This window comes from Mytilus galloprovincialis, chromosome 5 (assembly GCF_965363235.1).
Source record: "Mytilus galloprovincialis chromosome 5, xbMytGall1.hap1.1, whole genome shotgun sequence".
NCBI lineage: Eukaryota > Metazoa > Mollusca > Bivalvia > Mytilida > Mytilidae > Mytilus > Mytilus galloprovincialis.
Genome location: NC_134842.1, coordinates 20,046,094 through 20,067,729, shown reverse-complemented (window position 1 = coordinate 20,067,729; position 21,636 = coordinate 20,046,094). Strand labels below are relative to the sequence as shown.

Below are 21,636 nucleotides of genomic sequence, written 5' to 3'. Positions count from 1 at the left end.
TTAAATTCTCTCATATTATAAGTAATAGGATAACTATATGTGGTATGTGCGTACCTTGCAAGGTCCTCATGCCCGTCAGACAGTTTACACTTGACCTCAACCTCATTTCATGGCTCAGTGAACAAGGTTAAGTTTTGGTGGTCAAGTCCGTATCTCAGATACTATAAGCAATAGGTCTAGTATATATGGTGTATGGATGGACTGTGAGGTGTTCATGTCCAACTGGCAGGTGTCATCTGACCTTGACCTCATTTTCATGGTTCAGTGGTTACAGTTAAGCTTTTGTGTTTTGGTCTGTTTTTCTTATACTGTATGCAATAAGTCTACTATATTCAGTGTATGGAATGATTGTAAGTTGTACATGTGTAGCAGGCAGGTGTCATCTGACCTTAACCTCATTTTCATGGTTCAGTGGTCAAAGTTAAGTTTTTGAGTTTATGGTCTTTTTTTCTAACACTATATGCAATAGGTCAACTATATTTGGTGTATGGAAATATTTTGTGATCTTTAGGTTTTATTAGACCTTGACCACACTTTTACGGTTAATTGCTCAGTGTTAAGTTTTTGTGTTTTGGTCTGTTTTCCTTAAACTATAAGCAATAGGTCAATTATATTTGTTGTATGGAAGAATTGTTAGCTGTACATGCCTGCCTAGCATGGTTCATTTGACCTTGACCTCGATTTCATGGTTCATTGGTCAATGTTTAGTTTTCTTGGTTAATGTTAAGTTTATCTGACAGTTGGAATAAAGCTTTACAATAAGGACTATCAACATAATATCAATGATTAGTAAAGAAGGCGATACATTTCAGTGTGTGCACTCTTGTCTATAGTCAGTATGCCTCTTTACAAATGGAAAAACTGCTGAATTTTCGTTTCCATTCTCTTAACTGAAGTTTATCTCTACCAAATGTTATGAAACTTATACACACAACTCAGATTAGGTATAAATTTAACAAGTGTCACTTAACCATTAATTATTCAGTTGTCTCCCTTTATAACTTTATATGATATGCAAGCAGGAGCATCATCTGTGTCTGGTTTTTCCCATTTATGTAATTCTCCACCAAATTATTTTAAATTTTGAAACATGTTAGGGGCCTCTATATACTGATTGAGATTTGACCAATTTCACTTAATGGTAGTTCAAAGAATGATCTGTAATTTAAAGTGAAGTAGCTCTAATTTTGGGAGAAAAATGTCGTCAAGTAATCATATGAACTACACGTAAGTAGTCAAGTAACAAAGCTCTCACAGCAATAGTTTTGAACTTTTTACTATTGCAAGTGATTCAAATTATATCTTTTTAGGGTCTTTTTAAACACTCAAGGATTTATTTCATTATTATTTTCCTCAAAAATGATAAACACTCAAGGATTTATTTCATTATTATTTATAAACACACTGTATGGAAAAGGTAGAATAACAAAAATACCGAACAATTTAAATCAAAACGAAAATTCAACTAATCAAATGACAAAATCAAACGCTCAAACACATCAAAAGGATGGATAAAAACTGTCATATTTCTGACTTGGTACAGGAATTTTCTTATTTGTAAAACAGTGGATCAAAGTTGGGTTTATAGCTAGATAAACCTCTCACATAAAATTCCATTATATTGACAACAATGTGTGAACAAAACAAATAGGTAAAAATTTTAAAATAGGGGTACAGCAGTCAACATTGTGTTATAATCTTAAACACTATAAAAACAAACAAATATGTTAACAAAGAAAGTCAAAAATACAAATAGACAAAGCATACTAGCAAAAATGAGAGAGATAAATATAAAAAAATTACATAACACACTGGTGTAGGTGTGTTTTGATCTGTCCATAATAGCTTGGCCAGGCGAAGACAGATAGCATAAATACAATCAATCAATAAAATGCTCAAAATCCTATTGATATTAAGTAAGAACATGGATAACAAGTCAAATCATGAATGCAAACTTAACCAAAATTACATGATCTGAATTGTTATGCGACTTTTGGTTAAAAAAAACCTCTAAAATAAATTTTAATATTTAATCTTTTGTATGTCCTTTATGTCTTTGTCTTTACAAAACAGTAAAATAACGACTGAACAACACGAACCCCTATTAAAACTGGGGGTGATCTCAGGTTCAGAAGAGTAAGCAGATCCTGCTCCACATATGGCACCCATTGTGTTGCATATAGTACTACAAACGCGGTGATAAGTCTAATAAGTACATCATTTTAGGAGAAAGGGTGATGAAATTGTAATTACGTCACTTGGAACATCTGTTGTCATCTGTGAAACAGATATAACATACCAGATAAACAATTTGTGATTAAATTAACGAAGGGATGATTTCAATTTTACCACTTGAAACTCTTGGCTGAATAGCTTCCTTATGAGCAGTATTTCTCTATTGAGGACAGCATGACAGGAAATACAAGCAACAGGCTGGATATCATATAAACTGGCAGATATATACTCCATGTGCAGGTGCTCCTATACTGTTGCTACATAGAAAGGGACATTTCACAATTGGGAAGATGAAATCATCTCTTTACTCGAAATGTTTTGTTTCCAACCAAACCTCATTGTCAATTTCTAGTTGTTAGTCAAGATATGAGACAGACTTGATTGTATCTGGTGAATCTTTAATAGATTACCTTAGCTGTTTTGCAAAACTTTCAGGAAATTTTGGTCCTCAGTGCTCTTCAACCTCGTACTTTATTTTGCCTTTTCAACTTTTTGATTCGATCGTCACTGGTGAGTCTTTTGTAGACCAACGTGCGTAAATACAAAATTTCAATGCTGGTACAATGTATCTGAAAAGTGAAAGTTAAAGAATACTGTTTACTTCTTTTTCCTCTTCCTAAGTCAGTCACATATGATTACAGTTACAAGTAGCCAAAAAGAGGTGCACAGTTTGTTCCCATGAGAATGCAAATTGTTTGGTGACTAAACGCATGGCATCCAAACGTAGCAAATATGTTGTCAATCAAGAAATCAAGCATCTTGATAATGTAAATTTCAGAGAATTTTTTTGTTTCAATCTGAGATATTTGCAGAGTACAATCCAGGCTAAGATGAGATACTTGTTTCTACTTTGGTCATTCTTTGGTTTGAACAAAACAGGACCAACTCTTTCAGTGTGTTTGTTAGTTTGGAATGGGGAATATTTTAACGGTGTAGAGTGAAGAAAAGTCAAACGTTTTAATAGTATATCAAGGTGAAAGAGTCTGATTGTATTTACTATAAAAGATCTTTGGATTCATTTAGTATCCACATTCGATTCACGCCGCCTCTAGCATACTAGTAGGTATACTTTCACATTAACTCTAAAGCCCGACTTTGATTAATTGATGATGATATTTATGTTTATGATATAGAAAAAAAGTTTCTTGGAGCAATCGGAAGACCTAGCAATATAACTTGGTTTGTAAGGACACTAATGTATCTGATACAGCAAAGGAAGATCTACACAATACATGTACAGCTAGGTGCTGAGATAGGTAGCCTGCCTTCATTTTCTCATATGAAATGCAGAATCATAGGTACTATTTCGAATCTTACTTAATAAATTGAATCATCATAAATAAATAGAATAATTTATTTCTTGTAAGATTATATGTGGAATAAAAGTATGTTTGGGCCAAAGTATTGACATCAACCATATTAATCTTTTCTCCATATGTACTACCAATATCTTTGATTTGCATTGTCGTATATAACTCAAGCATAAACACCGGCAAATCATTACGAAATTTGAAAGGTTTTTATGGTTTACTTAACACAGGTCAACTACACATTGCCGCCAGTGATTGATTTCTTATTTTCTGTTCTTAAGTTATGCCCCTCAATGATGTGAAAAAAATCAACTAGAATAGGTTTCTAGGTTTACAAAAATAGAGATCCAATATCACCCAAAGTTTACAGACGATGAACTTTGTACTTTGCTGATGCATTCACTGCCATAAATCTGGTTATATTATGTATAAAATAGAAGATGTGGTATGATTGCCTAGGAAACAACTTTCAAAAATGAAACAGAAATTAACAACTATAGGTCACTTCAACAATGAGTAAAGCCCGTATCGCATAATCAGCTATAATAGCCCCGAAATGACAATGTAAAACAATTCAAACGAGAAAACTAACGGCCTTATTTATATAAAACTAGAGGCTCTAGACAGATGGATTCATGACAAAACTGTGTTTTTGGTGATTGTGATGTGTTCGTAGATATTGGCCCACTCCACAGGCACTAATAAGTTTAAGTAGGTTTGACATCCGAGAAATCGAAAAACAACGGAAATTCGGGACTGGGTGACATTTTTCCCCAAAAATAGTTAAGTACCTTGTGTTATATTAAGGTATATATGTAAAGAAAAAAATTCTGAGACAAGTGCCTGTGGCCCACTCCTGTGACGCCATATTACGTTACTGAACACTCTTGCTGTTAACAATGTATTTATCTATAATGCACTTTGCCCAGTAGTTACAGAGAAAAACATTTTGTAAAAAATTACCAAAATTTATGAAAATTGTTACATTTGATCCATTTCTTCTTTTAGCCATGGCAGTCATCTTGGTAAAAGATTACAAAAAATTAAGAAAAAATGGTAAAATTGACTATAAAGGGCAATATCTCCTTAAGGGGTCAACTGACCATTTTGGTCAAATTGACTTATTTGTAGATCTTACTTTGCTGAACATTATTGCTGTTCACATTTTATCTCCATCTATAATAATATTCAAGATAATAACCAAAAACAGCAAAATTTCCTTAAAATTACTAATTCAGGTGCAGCAACCCAACAACTGGTTGTCCGATTCATCTGAAAATTTCAGGGCACATAGATCTTGACTTGTTGAACAATTTTACCCCGTTCAAAATGATTTCATATGAGGGGAAGTCATGAAATGTACAAAAAGAATTAAAATACCGAGCCATGATGAATGTGCATGCAGTCGCATTATTTATTTGAAATAATTCTAAAATCAAAGACTGATTAACCTTCTTTAAAGTCCTTGATGACACATTATCCATGGTCAAATACACTTAAAAAATACTTAAAAATTGACAGTTAAAATACAGTGAACAAATTCTTAAAATTAGGCGAAACTACCCGCTGCAAACAGGAACCGGGACGAAACTACTAGGATGTTTACTTGGGACGAGTTGATAACATCAGGATTGTGAGTCGACCCTGGTATTACAGGTGATTGTCCGTAAGTAGAAAATTCCTATCTAACAGTCAAAATTAACCAAAATACTGTATTTACCAAACGAAGAAATAACACTTTACGCTTATTTAGTCTGCTGTTTTAATTATTATGATAAAAAACTCATTTCTGTACTTATTTTGCAATTGTTAGATCGGTTAGAAGGAGTATAAATACACCATTGTGATTCAGATATATTGATTGGTGTTCTCACGGTATGTGTGTTTTGATATTGACAGATAGATCTTCTCTGCCACAAAACAAAGATTAAAATAACTTGATACGACATCTATCGATAAATTTTATGATGTATGGTTAAAAAATCCATTTGTGCCGAAAAATTTCAGTGGTGTATTTTAGTTTAGTATATTTTTTGTTAGTGTATGGAGAGTGAGGCCCCCATGGGGTGTCAAAGTAATCACATAATCACAAATATTTTGTCAAGAAAATCACATAATCATTAACTTTTTTTTGTAAACAATCTAATATAACAAGAATAGTCCTAGATGATCAAATAATCAAAATATTATGAAATATTTTGTCTAGAAATAATCAAATAATTAATTATAAAAACTGATAGACTTATATATATATGAGGGGGGATAGGACCTTTATCGGGACTCCGGGATCAGGTGTTTTTAAGCTCGGGATTTCGGGATTGACCCTTTCGGGATCCGGGAATCGTTTTTTTCTGATTTCGGGACATCAGGATTTACTTTATTTAAATTCAGGACCTCGGGAATTCGTTTTTTTAAGTCCAGGATTTCGGGATCAGGACCCCTCCTATCCCCCCTCATATATATATAAGTCCAAATAATTATGACTCTTGAAAGGCTTTAATTGGCGTCACAGAAAAAAATATTAAAATAGCCTTTTGAGACTTCATAATTATTTGGACTAAAAAACGCCAAATTAATGACATAATCGAAAACCCCACGAGGAGGCTTGAGAGTGAGTCTCTGGTGTATAGACAGACCACAAGACGGGGACACAAGAGCACCTGTCAATAACTTGAATACTTTAAATTAAAGCATAGAGGTAAACATGCATGTGCCAATCATGCCAATGGTCACCCTAATTTTGTGAGGATAAGGTATAACACGTCAGAAATGTCAGAAAGAAAAAAAAAAAACCCAAACAAATCTGTTATAAAAAGGCTTGGGGAAATCATCCTAATTGTGTTTTATACCTAAATCTGGTATCAGTTTCAGTTGCAGATCCAACAGTTTGAAAATGGGGGATGTCTATATTCTTTAACCATCTAAACTAAAGACAGGTGTGTATGGATCCAATGGATCCAGGATTTAAAAAAGGGGGGCATATGAAAAGTATATGATTTGAGTGATTATAGTCTGCATAAACAAAAATTGTATTTATGAAGCCCCCCCCCCTAAATCCCATTAAATCCATCTATCATAACTGTACAAAGCTCCTTTATGAAAGGGAAAGGAGGAATTAAAATCTCATTTTGTTATTTTCAAAATATTTAATTTGCCTATGTATTTAAAAGCATAATCACAGAGCTTTTTTGAAGCAGTTAATTGACTTGTTACATGTGACCACTTAAATTTATATTCATATGGGTTTAGTTACAAAGATTCATTTGCTTAGGTAGTCATGGTAGTTCTTTTATAACTATCTGACTATCAAGATAAGTTAGCAAACTAAGAAAAAAGTGTTTCAGTCATCATGATAATGATTGTGTTGATAGCTAGACTCCAAATTGAATACTTGAAAATGTCAGAGATTATGAAATAAATTTGCTATTAACATGTTCATGATGTTAAAGTAAATTTTTAAAGAAATTTAAGGGGAGATAATTTAAATCTTGACAAATTAACTTTTAGTTTATATGCCAGTAAAAATCTTAAGGAATATATGAAGTAATCCAAGTAGCATATGAAGTATAAACACTACCTTTTACTGACAGTGTGCACCATTTCTTGTTTTATTTTCCCCCTGATTTTTGTGATACTTATATCATAGGTTTAAATCAGGGAGTTTGAAAATCAGATTAAATCAATTATTTTTTTTAAAGTTACAATATATATGCCCCTCGGAATCATTAACTATATGGAAAATTGCTTTATACATTTTGTGAGCACTAACATGTGCAATTCTTTCCAGTTTTTGATGAAATTTAATCATAGGTTTAATTTAGTAATTAATGTCTTGGACACCTTGAAAATCAATGCTAATCAATCATATTTGAAAAGAAGTTATATCTCTTAGAAACATTAATATGTTATATTGCACTGTTAGTGCTCTCATGTGAACAATTCTTTATTTGTTGTTGAAATATATCATAGGTTTATATCAGCAGTGTCTTGGACAAGTCTGATTAATTATTCCTTAAAGAGTTATCTGCCCCTTGGAAATAATAATTCTATGGAAAATTGCTTTATGAGCGCTCTAATGTTTACAATTCTTACCAGATTTTTATGAAAACAATATTATAGGTTTATATCATCAATGTTTTCATAAATCAGTGCCAATCAATAATTTCAAATTGAAATATTGATCTTATTGAAAATTGCATTGTTATAGAACTCACCACAGAGTGCACTCTCATGTGTACAATTAGAGTTTTTTTTAAATTTGTATTACTGGTATATAGGTTTATATCCTCAATTTTTGAACATGCTCAAAACACATTTGAAAATCAGAGCTGATCAAATTATTTTCAAAAGAGTTATTTCCCTTGAAAATGTTAATTATATGGAAAATTGCATTGCTAGCACTCTCATAAAATATATTTAATGTCAGAGTTATGCCCCCTGTAAAAATTAATTGCATTTACTATGAAGTCTTCATTTCTCGCCCTTGTATGTACATGTACCTTGGATAAATAAAACATGTGCAATGCTGGGGACATTGGAAATCTGCTCTTTTATTTATTGTGGGGGGTCTGAACAAACATGACAATATATATTTATATTTATAATATTTTTCTTTTGGCTAAGTGCTAACAAATTTTGCTTTCATCAGTTGAAATGCCCAGTCTTATTAACACTACTTACTGTCCATGTAATGATATTTCTCAAATTGGGATGACAATACTATCATTATGACAATGCAATGTATAATGAAGTATAAAAATGTACATAGATATTTAAACTTTCGAATCTAGAACCTTTTACCTAAAAATAGGAATTTTTTCTTACACAGCATCTGTAGAATTTTCACTCTACACGATCACATGTAGCAATTGCTTGCTAGACTTTGCTTTTGGAAAATATTTGGAATTTCCATTGTTTGACCCAAAATATTAGCACATAAACAAAAATTATGTACCCATTGTGTTTCTGTAAGTTTAGGGAATAAAAAACAAAAATAACTCTTTATAAATTAGTTGCGTCATATAAATTAACCATGAATATGTTTTGTAGGTTACATAGTATAAAATGGATGAAGTTATCAGTGTTTTTGTTCCTGGATACAAAGATCAAGTATTCCACTCACTGCATCAGTTACAGCAAAGGGGAGTTAACTGTGATGTTACACTACAAGCATGTGATGGCACTGCAAATATACACAGCATTATCTTAGCAGCCAACAGTGAAAAACACATCTACAGCAAGATATCACAAACAAATGAAAAACTGCAAATAGACTGTACAAAATTCTGTATTCATGTGATTGAAGCTGTGGTGATATTTTTATACTCTGGAGAATTAGTTATTGAGGAGAGATTTTATGATGATCTTGTGAAACTTTGTGAAGATTTAAATTTAAGCTCTGCATATGACACCCTTAAACATCAATGTCCTGTTACAGAACGACATCTAATTTCAAATAATAAAGGTGATGACAGTTTTAAGGAGGTAACAAATATTAAAAAAGAGCCATGTTCACCTTCTGATCTAAGTTATGGATCTTTCCAAAGCACCAATACAATTCCTGAAATTGGAAATGCTAATGTACCAACTACACAAACCAAAACAGTTTGTGAAAAGGACAATCTTTATTCAAAGATGGCCAACATTAAAAATGATCAGGGAACCAGTAGTGATGAAAATGACATAGAAACCAGTTCATTTGATAACGACAATATCAGTGCAATACCCACGGGAAATGACAATATTCAAGCAACACAATTAAAAACAGTCAGTGAAGGGAACAATTTGTTTTTGAAGGTAACTGATATTAAAAATGATCAGGATCCCAGTAGTGATGAAAATGGTGATGGCATGGAAACCAGTTCAATTGAAAATGACAGTACTAACAACTCGGGACCCTCTAGTTCTCCTCCTGGTGGACAGTTTTTAAATCATATTGAAAAAATTGTCAGGCAATATGTGAACAATGAAGAAACTAACCAAAAAGAAGAGGTATGCACAAAGAAATCCAACAGTGTTTCAAAAAAGAACTCTACAAAAGGTCAAAACAAAAAGACTTCTGTGAAGAGTGGTACTAAGCGATCTTTTGGTTCAGTAAGTTCAGACATTGATGAAAAGACAACAATAAAGAAGAAGAAAAGGACTTCAACAAGGAATTTGAGAAAGGAAAAAGATATGATCAACAAAAACAAACTTGATGTTAACGATGACAGTACTGACGGAAATAAAGACATTGAATCTGACATCACAGAAGATTCATTGACACCTAAACCTTCATGGAGAAAGTGTGTCAAGTGTAACTTAGTTTATCCGACATTTGCAGAATGGGCAGATCACATGAGGAATCTTCACAAGCCATATCCCTGTGAACTGTGTGATTATATTGGTGTAGAGCCATGTCTGTATGCTTCTCATATGTATAGTCAACATAGAGTGGTTATTGACCCTAAAAGATATCCATTGGTTCAATGTAAAGTCCAGGTATGTCATATATATGTACAGTCAACATAGAGTTGTTATTGACCTAAAAGTATCCATTGGTTTAGCATACTCAGTTTCTTATATTTCCAGGTACTGGTATGTCATAATGACAGTTTACATTGAATATCTACCCCTTAAAGATACCCAATGGCTAATTATAATGCAACAATGTTTTTAATGTCATTTTGATTGGATAAACGTCTCTAAATTTCATGGCATCATTTGATTATTGATGCTATGGAATATACGCACAAGGGTAGACAATATATGACAGATTTTAAATACATGTTTTAAAGTTGTTTACTGTCAGTTTCATTAGAATGGAGATAACAATATTGTATTTTAAGCTCAGAGGACATCAATTGGTGATATGATAGTTGCAAATACCCGTTTACTGTCTCTGCTAACGCATTGCCAGTAAACTTAATTTTCGACCATCAAATCACCAATTGATGTCCTCTGAGCTTAAAATACAATACAGTTATCTCCTAATTGTAATGTCCAGGTTAGACACATGCACGGGGGGGTCTCTTCCTATATAAAGGTATATACATATGTGCCGCTGGAATGGGTCCCTTTTTTGATCTGTCAAATATATCAATGGGGTGCAATTTTACCGAGGAAATATATCAATAGGTAGTAATTGACCGATATAGGTACTATTTGAGCTGATAAATATATGAATGGGTTATGATTTCGCTGTGAAATATATGTATAGGTAGGGATTTCACAATTATTCAATATATGAATGGGGGGTGTTTTTAAAATCCCAGCTGCACACCTGTACCCAAAATCCCATGTTGAGACCCCCCCGTGGACACATGTCATATAAAAATTGTTCAGTCAATGTAAAGTTGTTATTTACATGATTTATAAGGAACCTAAAAAGTATCCATTGGTCCCATTGTCACATGATATTCAGTCAACAAAGAATATATATGCACCCCCAAAAGATATCCACTAATAACTCATTTGAAAAATAGAGATATGTCACACATTGTCACATGTACATGTTTAGTCAACATAGAGTTGTTATTAACCTAAAAAATATATATATATGTCATTGGTGAAGTGTTATTTCCAAGGTAGCATTATCACATGTGTACAGTCAACGTAGACCAGTTATTAACCTGTAGAAAGTTAGTTAATCATTGGTCTAGTGTAATGTTCTGGAAGTGACTTTTCATGTTCAGTCAACATAGAGTTGTAAATGACCCCAGAAATACTCATTGGTTTATTGTAACATGGTGTACTCCTGTTTACATGTAGAGTAAACATATTATTTTGTTGTTGGCCTAAAACGATTGTGAAGTCCTGTTACATGTACCATTTCTATTAATATTAAATCAGAAGGACATCACATGATTCCATGTGATTTCATGAAAAAGAAAAAAAAAAGTAAAAAAATTTTTTTCACTGAAAAATATATGAGGGGGAGGACAGGGGTAAGGGAGACTGGGAGAAAGGGGGTAGGAGAAAGGAGAAAGGGGGTGGGAGAAAGGAGAAAGGGGGTAGGAGAAAGGAGAGGAAGGCTGGGAGAAAGGAGAAAAAGTTGGAGAAAGGAGAAAAAATAAAATATCTCTCCTTTTAAAAAATTTTCTTATATCATATTTCAAGAAAAAATATCTCAAAGGGAGATGTTTTATTCTAATGGGAGAAAGGAGAACGGGGGTAGGAGAAAGGAGATGAGGGGTGGGAGAAGGGAGAAGGGTACCCCCTGTCCTCCCCCTCATATATGTGTCCATGGTCATGATGGTTTTTGTGTGACATCTTGATGCAATGATAAGAAATACATGAAATAGACTCAATAAAATTAAGTAAAAAAAAATTCTATTATGTTTTTGCAGGGATGCACCTATAAAAGTTTAAGTAGAAATATGAAGGATCATATGAGATGTCATAAGTATAAAAAAGAGAAGTTAGTATGTCATGTCTGTGGAATGGAATTTACTTCAGAAGGAGGCTTACGATCACATTCCTCTTTTCATAAAGAAGAAGAGATGAAATTTAAATGTAAAGAATGTGATAAAGTATTTGGATGGAAACATGAACTAAGGGTAAGTATAACTAAACAGTTAAAGTCATCCTGATTGATACTTGTCAATGCTTGTGTTAGGGAGCTACCATTTGATTTTATGGGGGGGGGGGGGGGGGGGGGGGCTAGGATGAAATTTGAAAAAAATAGTCAGGACAGGAGTTTTGAGTATAAAAAAAAAAGGCAGGATGAGACACTTGCAAAAAAAAAAAGTCAGGACGACAATTTAGGTAAAAAAAAATCAGGATAACTGGATATCCATAGTTGCACGTTCCATTGTGTTCTGTCATTCAAGTGTCATATGCTCTCTTTCCTTAATCTTGCCTATAAGCTAGTAGTCATATATACATTGTATATAGGAGTAGCTAGGTTCGATAAGGCCCTAGAATGGCCCTCTTTTTTACCTTTAACATTGTTAAACATATGAAATTTCAAATAAGGATTTATTCATCAATATCACAATCAATCTTAGCTTTTAAAAATACATTGACTACATAGGAAATTACAATCCTGTGTTCTACTGATGACTGCAAGAACAGCTAGTATACTCATTTTTATTTTCCATGAAAAATCAATAAAAAAAATAGTAAAATTTGCATTGATTACTTAGGACAGGAAAAATAGAGTGCATACATCGACAAAAAAGATCTTTGAACACAATGTTTGTAATGACTTGTTATGTGTTTACACTGTACACTAGAATATTAAGTTTTTCCAAACCTGCGCTTTATGTTTCCTGGTCCCAAATTTTGTTGAAATCCGACCAATTTTGTTAAATTTCATCAAAATCTCTTATTTTGACCTATTTTGGAAGTAGAAATCAATGTATTAGAATAAAACTTTGACACAAAAAGTTCTATTTTACTTTCTCACATGTCTTTAAGTCAACTTATAACATATTTTTTCTTGTATCATTCAATTTTATAATCGGGGCCAAATATGGCCCTTAACGAACTTACTCCTTTAGAGATCAATTAGTACATTATACTCAGATTCAGATATCAACCAATGAAAATACTGGACTTGGTGTTTCAAACACAACTTTTGTACTCTTTGCACCAAGTAAAGTTTAATGGCAGAGGGGGTGTAGTTTTTAAATCATAAAGCATAGTTTTAATTTTTCATTTTCAGAAACACTTAGCTGCTGAACACAAGAATTTTAATCTTTGTCACCTGTGTTCATTCAAGTCAAAGAATAAAACATCACTGATTGTACATCTGCATAATAGACACAAGGAACCAATTCCAGACAATATGAAAACGTAAGTAGGAATATAATGTGATCATTTAATCAAAATTCCTGGAAAAGAAGTATACGTAACAAGTGATGATTACGGTGAAAATATGGTGTCCATTCCTGCGTCATCATAAAACTGAATACCAAATTCCTGACTTACCAGAATGCTGGTTAATTAGACAATTAAATACAGATTTTCTAAAAAGGTCCTTCATTCCTCTTAATGGCTCAAGGGTACAAAAAAAATCAGCAAAAATTGAAACATTTGTTTTTTCATTACAGATTTTATGTATTACACTATTAGTTGTTACTCTATGATATGGTACAAAAATCAACCAAATAAAATCAATTCGTTTTGGCCCCAGATGACTTTTAAAATGTTTATATCATTGAAAAAGCTCCAAATTATCTCCCTTTGGTAAGAAAATGCCATTTTTTTGCATAAAAATTAAAATAACTTTTTTAACTCATCGGTGACCTATATTTTTCAAATGAACTGTCCTTGAACTAAACTATTTTAAAATTTAAGCAATTTCTGTAATTTAGTTCTTTTTTTTATTTTGATTTTACCTTTTTTTCTCCTATTATAGTTCCACAATAAAAAAATTACCTTAACAAAAATGCATGCTTCTTTCAAAGGCAGATTGTGAGCTTAAATGAACGGTGACCCCATATTTTTATTTAACTTTTCCATTAAGTACAGGATAAAGTTTTATTTATAGAAAAACATAGCGAAATCCTATATTTAAAAAAAAAATAGATTTAGACCTGCGAGCATCCTTTAATTCAATGAACTTTCATGACTTTAGAGGTTGAACAAGTGGTATCAGGTGACAATTTTTATGTCGGTCAGCCAAGTATTTCACACAGGTGAATTAAGTATATTGAAAAGCACATTTAGTATCACAGCTTTGAGACATCACATATGACAAATGTATGATAGACTTTGCATGAATAATTCATGTATTTCAAACCTCATGAACCTAGACTTCATACTGATGTCATAATGTTTGATTCTAAGTTGATACCATTATTCATCAAGCCCTAATTTTGTAATGCTGGTAAAACAAAGTAAACTCTTGTTGCTGTCTAAAAACACACAAATTTCAATGAATATAATGCTTCCAGAGAAAATCACTGCTCTCATAAATCTTAAAATTTTATGTGCAATGCCTCTGGATTTTTTTTGCATTGGTACCAATTTGTGCTTTGAGGGGAAATTGTATAATATGTGGATATTTGATTTTGTGATTTTGCCAAAGTCTGCATACAAACCTTAATCCACGAAACCCACAAAATTTGGTATCCCACCAATATCAATGAATCAACAGTAAGAGTCAAAATATTGTATGAAAATTATGACAAATATGTACACTGTCTTTAATGCTTTGGATTTTTTTCAGATTTAAGTGTGACGCATGTGATTTTTATTGTTTTTATCCAAGTTATTTAAAGACACATCAACAAGAAAATCATTCAGGTATTTATATAAAATAACAGAATGTTGTTTTAGACTATTAAATTTTTGCTGATATGATAATGTTATATTTTGGCATTTTCAATTCTTAATGATTACTTTCTTGCTGGTGAGAATTAAAGACTGCCTTATTTTAAGACTGCCTTATTTTTGGGGAATTCTAGATTCATAGTTTATTTTTCAAGGAACTGGCTATGACACCCTCCCCCATCTCTATATACTTTTAGTGTGTCAAATTTGTAAATGTGTGTGCCAGTACTTCATTATGAACTATTTGAAATCTAATATCTAAGTACACTATATCATCCTGTTTGCAATTTATTAAAGATATTTTTTAGGTGTTGTTTAGATTTAGATTTCTGAAGTTTTTCTGAATACAATTTTATCTTTTTTCAGATTCCTTAGATTTCCAGTGTACTATTTGTCCTAAAAAGTTTAAAACCAAAAAAAGTTTAAGAGGTCACTATAACAATACTCATGGATGTAAGTATTTCAAGTTTTGTCTCCCTTTATAAACACACTGGAACACACCCAATCACTGTAAATGATAACATTAACATTACATGTAATTACAGATATACCGGTAAGAAATTGTGGTAAGAGTGCCAATGAAACAACTCTCCATCCATGTCATAATTTGTAAAAGTAAAATATTACATGTCAAAGTACGGTCTTTAAAACTGAGCCTTGGCTCACACCGAACAGCAAGATATAAAAAGGCCCCAAAAAATGACTAATGTAAAACAAGAAACATTTATAAACACATAAACAAACGACAACCACTGAACATCAGGTTCCTGACTAAGGACGGGTGCTAACATTTATGCAGTGGATTTAAACGTTTTAATAGGTATTAGGTACTAACCTTCACCCTTACCTGGCCATGGAACAATAGTGTAACATCACAACATAGAAAGACACAATATAAAATATCAATTGAAATGGCTCAAATCAATCAAAAGACATATGAAAATAAACAAGTGAATAAACACTGAACGAATAAATTTGATCTATAAGACAATGTAAATACAAAATCAATAAATTAAGGGGTGAGATTATTTAATTTTCATTCGAATCTGCAATTTTGATTGGCTAACAACAATTGTGCACTCCAACATAAAATTTTATTTCTGTATAACATACAACACCTAGTGTAACTGCTGTCCCTGACAATGTTAAAACATTATAGAGAAAAAGAAAGGAAAAGCTTGATACTGTGGACTCATTAATATTCCTTGGATACCAATTTTCTAGGATTTTGTGGGTTCAGATAAACCACGAAATTTAATGTTCAACGAATGAACATTTTTCTATTGGCATGTATGCAGACCTCAGCAAAACCACGAAATTAAATATCCATGAACATACAAGATTTCTTTTATCCACGAAAAATGGTACCCACGAAAATTAATGAATCCACAGTTTAACTTTTATTATCACGATTGTAGCTTAAAAATATAATTACAAGCATTAAATGCTCCCTTTTATAATTTTATAGGGTTGAAGCATTGATCGATCACACATAATTACAGAATGAAGCTCTTATACACTTCATTCAAAATGAGCTTCCTTACACCCCAATAAAATTATAGAAAGATGCATTAAGTTCTTTAATAAAAGAAGTATCAAAAATGGCACTTTTATCTTATTGTCTGAAACTACTTGGCCAACTTCTACCAAAAGTTGAAGGAAAAATGTACGGCAGAATCTATAAATGATCCTTACTTGGAAAGATAAGATCAAAAACTTAGCTGCCAGATAAAGGCTTTATTGACCAATTTTAAAATATCTTCTTCTCTGAAAATAAGGTGAAATGTTTAAGAAACTATTGATGAAAAAAATGCGACCCAAAACTAAGTCTGTCAGGAGTTATCTCCTCTTTGGAAATTAAGAAATTTAAGCTCCTAGTTGCTTTTATAAAGCATTTTAAATGCTAAAAGAAATAAGGAACAATATTTGGACAAGCACAACTAATTCAGAGGAATGAAGAAGACTTTATTGTAACTGCAATAATATAGACAACCTAAACTTAATCATGTTAATATTGTCGAATAAAGTAGTTTCATATTTTTTTTATTCAATCAAATATTGGCACACAAAATCTTTTACATTGTATCATGTGTAGATAATTAACCATGCAGTCAGAAGAGGGTGCATATATGCTTTTAAATGCCATAACAAAATTATGAATTTGATGAATACAATTTGGCTATCCCTTCTTAAGCTCTAATTTTTTGTTTTCAGCAAACTTTTTTAAGTGTGACAAATGTAGTTACACAACAAGATCACAGACGACATTACAAGTTCATCAACAGAGTACACATTCTGTAAGTATTGGTATTATAGTGGTTACAATCATATATAGCTTCTCATAACAATTAATCTAATAAACTGAATTTTTAGATAAAATTGATTGGTTGCAAAGCTTAACATGCATATGGTTAATTCAATTCCAAAAAATATTCTAAATGAGGTGTACACACTGTTTTCTTTGTGAGCATTGAAAATGTTTCATCTAAGTAAGAAAAAATAATTGGTAGATTTGTAGCTGATTTTTTTTTTAATGTGTCCATTTGTCTAAATTTTCTCAAACAAACTTATAAAACTATATCCCCCTTTAGCTAGGTTAAATGGTTGTTTCCTTAAAAGAGGAACAATTTGGAGCTTTAAATATAAATATGCAGTCTGCTGTTATCAGAGAAAAAGATGCCATTTACTTTAAAATGGGAGGCATCTGGGCACGTCAAGATTGTTTTTGCTTTTGTGAATTGCAAATGAATGAGCAATTGTACTGAGTTTGCCTGGTCTTGGCCTGTAATGTTTTTGATTTTAAAAGTATCATTCTTGTCTAATTTTATACTTTGATTGAAGTTTTCAATTCCTGAAGCAGATATTGAGTCAAGACAAACAGAATCATGGCTTTTGTACCATTAAATGCTTAGTCTCCTCCATTGTTACTGCTAATGACATGTATAACTTCATACTAGCAGATCTCTGAAGTGCAATTGAGAATGTCGCATTTAAGGATGTTCGCTTGTCAGGTTTTGAAATTTTTGTCAGATTTTTCGGAATCCTCTGGTTTTATCCTTTGAATGCCTTAGAAAATTTTGATCATTGATTATATTTTTCCTATTATAAATCTTTTACATGTATCATTATAAGCCATCTGTATAAGTCTTATAAAATCGTTGTAATCTTTTTAATAGTTTTTGAGCACCTAAACTTATCAATGGTAAATTAAAGCTATGAAAAATCAAGATCTACATTTTATTTTTGCTCTTTAGGTTCCATTATTAATCCCCTATCAATGCATACTAAAGCTAGCTATTTTGAAACTGAGTAACATCATCGTAACCTCCTTAATCAGTTAATGAAATGACAAAACTTCATCATTTATACTGTTTTTAGTAGTCAGAAGAATCAATTGAAATAGGAACATGCATAAAATTAATGAATGGATTTGTTTCTTCATTGGAACAAGTTACAAACCAAAATTTAATGGTGCAATAGGTATTTAAAGAGAAATTAGTTTACATTGATTTTGAAATTACATACATGTATGCATATGTCATGTATGTTAAATACCAGAAATTTCTTTAATTTAGTGTACCCGTAAAATTTTATCACCATTGTGAATTTAATATCCTAATAAACAGCTGCGCCATGAGCGCATGATAAGCCCGACATCTTGTGTGGAAGTTTTATGCAATAATCATAAATAGTTTCTGAGAAAGTTTTAAGCAATAACCATATATTGTTTTTGAGACACAGCGGGACATGTGAAATCCCCAACCCTGTTTTTTTTTACATAAATTCACTAAAATAAAATTTTGAATCAAAACCAAAAAGTATACAGATCTTTAGATTAATATAACAAAGAAGTGTGTAAAGTTTTAAGCAATAATCAAAAATTATTTTTGAGATACGTCGCGACATGTAAAAAAAACCTCCCCTGTTTAACAAAATACTCAATAACTCCAAAATAAAGTTTTGAATCATCACCAAAAAGTATACAGATCTTTAGATTAATATAACAAAGAAGTGTGTAAAGTTTTAAGCAATAATCATAAATTGTTTTTGAGATACGGCACAACATGTAAAAAAACCCTCCCCATTTTTTACAAAATACTCAATAACTCAAAAATGAAATTTTGAATCATCACCAAAAAGTATACAGATCTTCAGATTAATATAACAAAGACATGTGTAAAGTTTTAAGCAATAATCATAAATCGCTTTTGAGATATGGTGCGACATGTAAAAAAAACCTCCCCCTTTTTTTACAAAATACTCAATAACTCAAAAATAAAATTTTGAATCATCACCAAAAAGTATACAGATATTAAGATTAATATAACTAAGAAGTGTTTAAAGTTTTAAGCCATAATCAAGAATCGTTTTTGAGATACGGTGCGACATGTGAAAAAACACACCCCTGTTTTAGTTACAAAGTGCCGTAACTCAAAAAGTTTTAATCTTATTTTCACCAAAAAGTATACAGATCATTTGACCATCATAAGAAACAACTATGTTAAGTTTCATGAAATTTGGATAAGTTGTTCTCAAGTTACGGTGCGACATGTTTACGCCGGACAGACAGACGGACGGACAGACAGACGGACAGACAGAGGGACGGACAGACAGAGGGACGGACACCGGACATTTGTGTACCATAATACGTCCCGTCAAAATTTTGACGGGCGTATAAAAACTATGAACAATTATGCTCTCTTACAAATTTTAAAATTTAAACCGTAAAAATGTAATGACATGTTTTAAAAGAAGTCAGGAACTTAATGTTGTTGGCGATTATTGTCACCCAAACGATAATTTATCATTTATAATGATACGCCCTTCGTCTTGTGTGAGAAGTTTTATGCAATAATCATAAATAGTTTCTGAGATATGGCGCGACATGTGAAAAAAAACTTTTTTTACAAAAAAACTCAATAACTCTAAAATCAAATTTTGAATCATCACCAAAAAATATACAGATAACTAAGAAGTGTGTAAAGTTTTAAGCAATAGTCATTAATGGTTTTTAAGATAAAATGCAACATGTGAAACCCCCCCCCCCTCTTTTTAACAAAAAACTCAATAACTCCAAAATAAAATTTTGAATCATCACCAAAAATGTATCCAGATCTTTAGGTTAATATAACTAATAAGTGTGTAAAGTTTTAAGCAATAATCTTAAATCGTTTATGAGATATGGTGCGACATGTGAAAACCCACCCCCTTTTTTTACAAAAAACTCAATAACTCTAAAATGAAATTTTAAATCATCACCAAAAAGTATACAGATCTTTGGATTAATATAATTAAGAAGTGTGTGAAGTTTAAAGCAATAATCATAAATTGTTTTTGAGATACAGAGCGACATGTGAAAAATGCACACCCCTGTTTTAGTTATAAAGTCCCGTAACTCAAAAAGTTTAAATCCTGTTTTCACCAAAAATTAAACCGATCGTTTGACCATCATAAGAAACAACTGTATTAAGTTTCATGAAATTCAGATAAGAGTTTCTCAAGTTACGGTGCGACATGTGGACGCCGGACAAACAGACGGACAGCCGGACGCCAGACATTTGTATACCATAATACGTCTAGTCAAAATTTTGACGACGTATACAAATTGTTTCAAATGGGTCTTGGTAGCAGGGAGATCTAAGAAGTTGAATTACTGTTCCACTAGTCTGTCAACACTGGTTGTGAGTTGGAATCCTGCTCATCATGCTCATGGCAGGTGCATTTAACTCCAATCTTGATTGACTAGGATTATTAGTTTACATACTTAAGGTCGGTAGATTCTTGAGGCATTCTGGCTTCCTCCACCAATAAAAACTTACCACTGTACCATAGCACAATAGTTCTGAAAGTGGTGTTAAATAATCAATCTATCAATTTATTTTGTATGTATATTGTTTTTTACAGGAGGTACGGCCATACACTTGTCATCTATGTGAGTACAGTTGTAAATTAAAAGGAAATTTGAACAGTCATTTGAAGAATATGCATAAACTAGAGATTGTCTCCATTAATAAATTACACGAAAAGGTTGTAAAAACAGGTACAGGCTTTGATGAATATATGGAGGCTAGAAGAAAACTTTATGAACCAGGTGTGAACCCAGCAGAATCGATAGTAACAAGACCAATAGAAGAGAGCTGTGGTGTTCCTCCTTTGGAAGATAATACAGAAGAAGACTACCAAGATTTAACTGAATAGTTTTGGAAAACTAATTTACATTCACCATAAACATGGATATTAGAGGTTAACATTTTCTAGACAACAAAACAAAAGAATAGTGGTGATCTATTCAGCCCTTGGGACCCTCTTGTTTGTTAAATTATATGTTGTTAATACTGAAAACAGATTTAAACCAAGCTATTTGCCAATTAAACAGTAACCCAGTTGCAAAATAAGATTACTGAAGACATAGACAACAGCTCATGGTCTTCAACAAAAGACAAAAGTTAGTGCCATTTGTCCAGCTCGAAATTTTTTCTTGTTCAGAAAAGCTGAGAACATAAGTTTAATGAATAAAAGATGTTGTTATTTATTAAAGCTGATTGAACCATTTACATGACTTTTGATTTTCTGTTCTTTAAATTCAATCACCTATAAAAAAGAGGTGGAAGATAGAAAAGATTTCTTCAAAACTAATGAGTCAAAGAGAAAATGACAATGACATGGCAAACATGACAAACAAAACAACATAGATAAAAAGACAAAAACAAGAATGAACAAATGTAACAACTAGCATCACAAATTGCAGGTGATCTCTGGTACTCCATTAGTGGCAACCATCGTGATGTCCATATCAGAATTCTACAGTTCTTATGAAGTTTATGAATTTTTG

General features: G+C 32.0%; 1 protein-coding gene across 2 annotated transcripts; it reads left to right on the top strand.

The window, feature by feature from the left end:
- The first annotated feature begins 5,090 nt into the window (after positions 1–5,090).
- On the top strand, positions 5,091–21,356 carry LOC143075359 (uncharacterized). Of its 2 annotated transcripts, XM_076250750.1 has the most exons (9): positions 5,104–5,211; positions 5,359–5,420; positions 8,595–10,025; positions 11,873–12,082; positions 13,192–13,322; positions 14,701–14,777; positions 15,171–15,257; positions 17,019–17,101; positions 20,709–21,356. In XM_076250750.1, exons 3-9 carry the CDS (start codon positions 8,610–8,612, stop codon positions 21,000–21,002), a joined length of 2,298 nt encoding a protein of 765 aa, XP_076106865.1. In that variant the 5' UTR covers positions 5,104–5,211; positions 5,359–5,420; positions 8,595–8,609; the 3' UTR covers positions 21,003–21,356. The 2 variants fall into 2 exon arrangements, with proteins under 2 accessions (XP_076106864.1, XP_076106865.1); XM_076250749.1 differs by lacking the exon at positions 5,359–5,420 and having other exon boundaries at positions 5,091–5,211.
- The last annotated feature ends 280 nt before the right edge of the window (positions 21,357–21,636 follow it).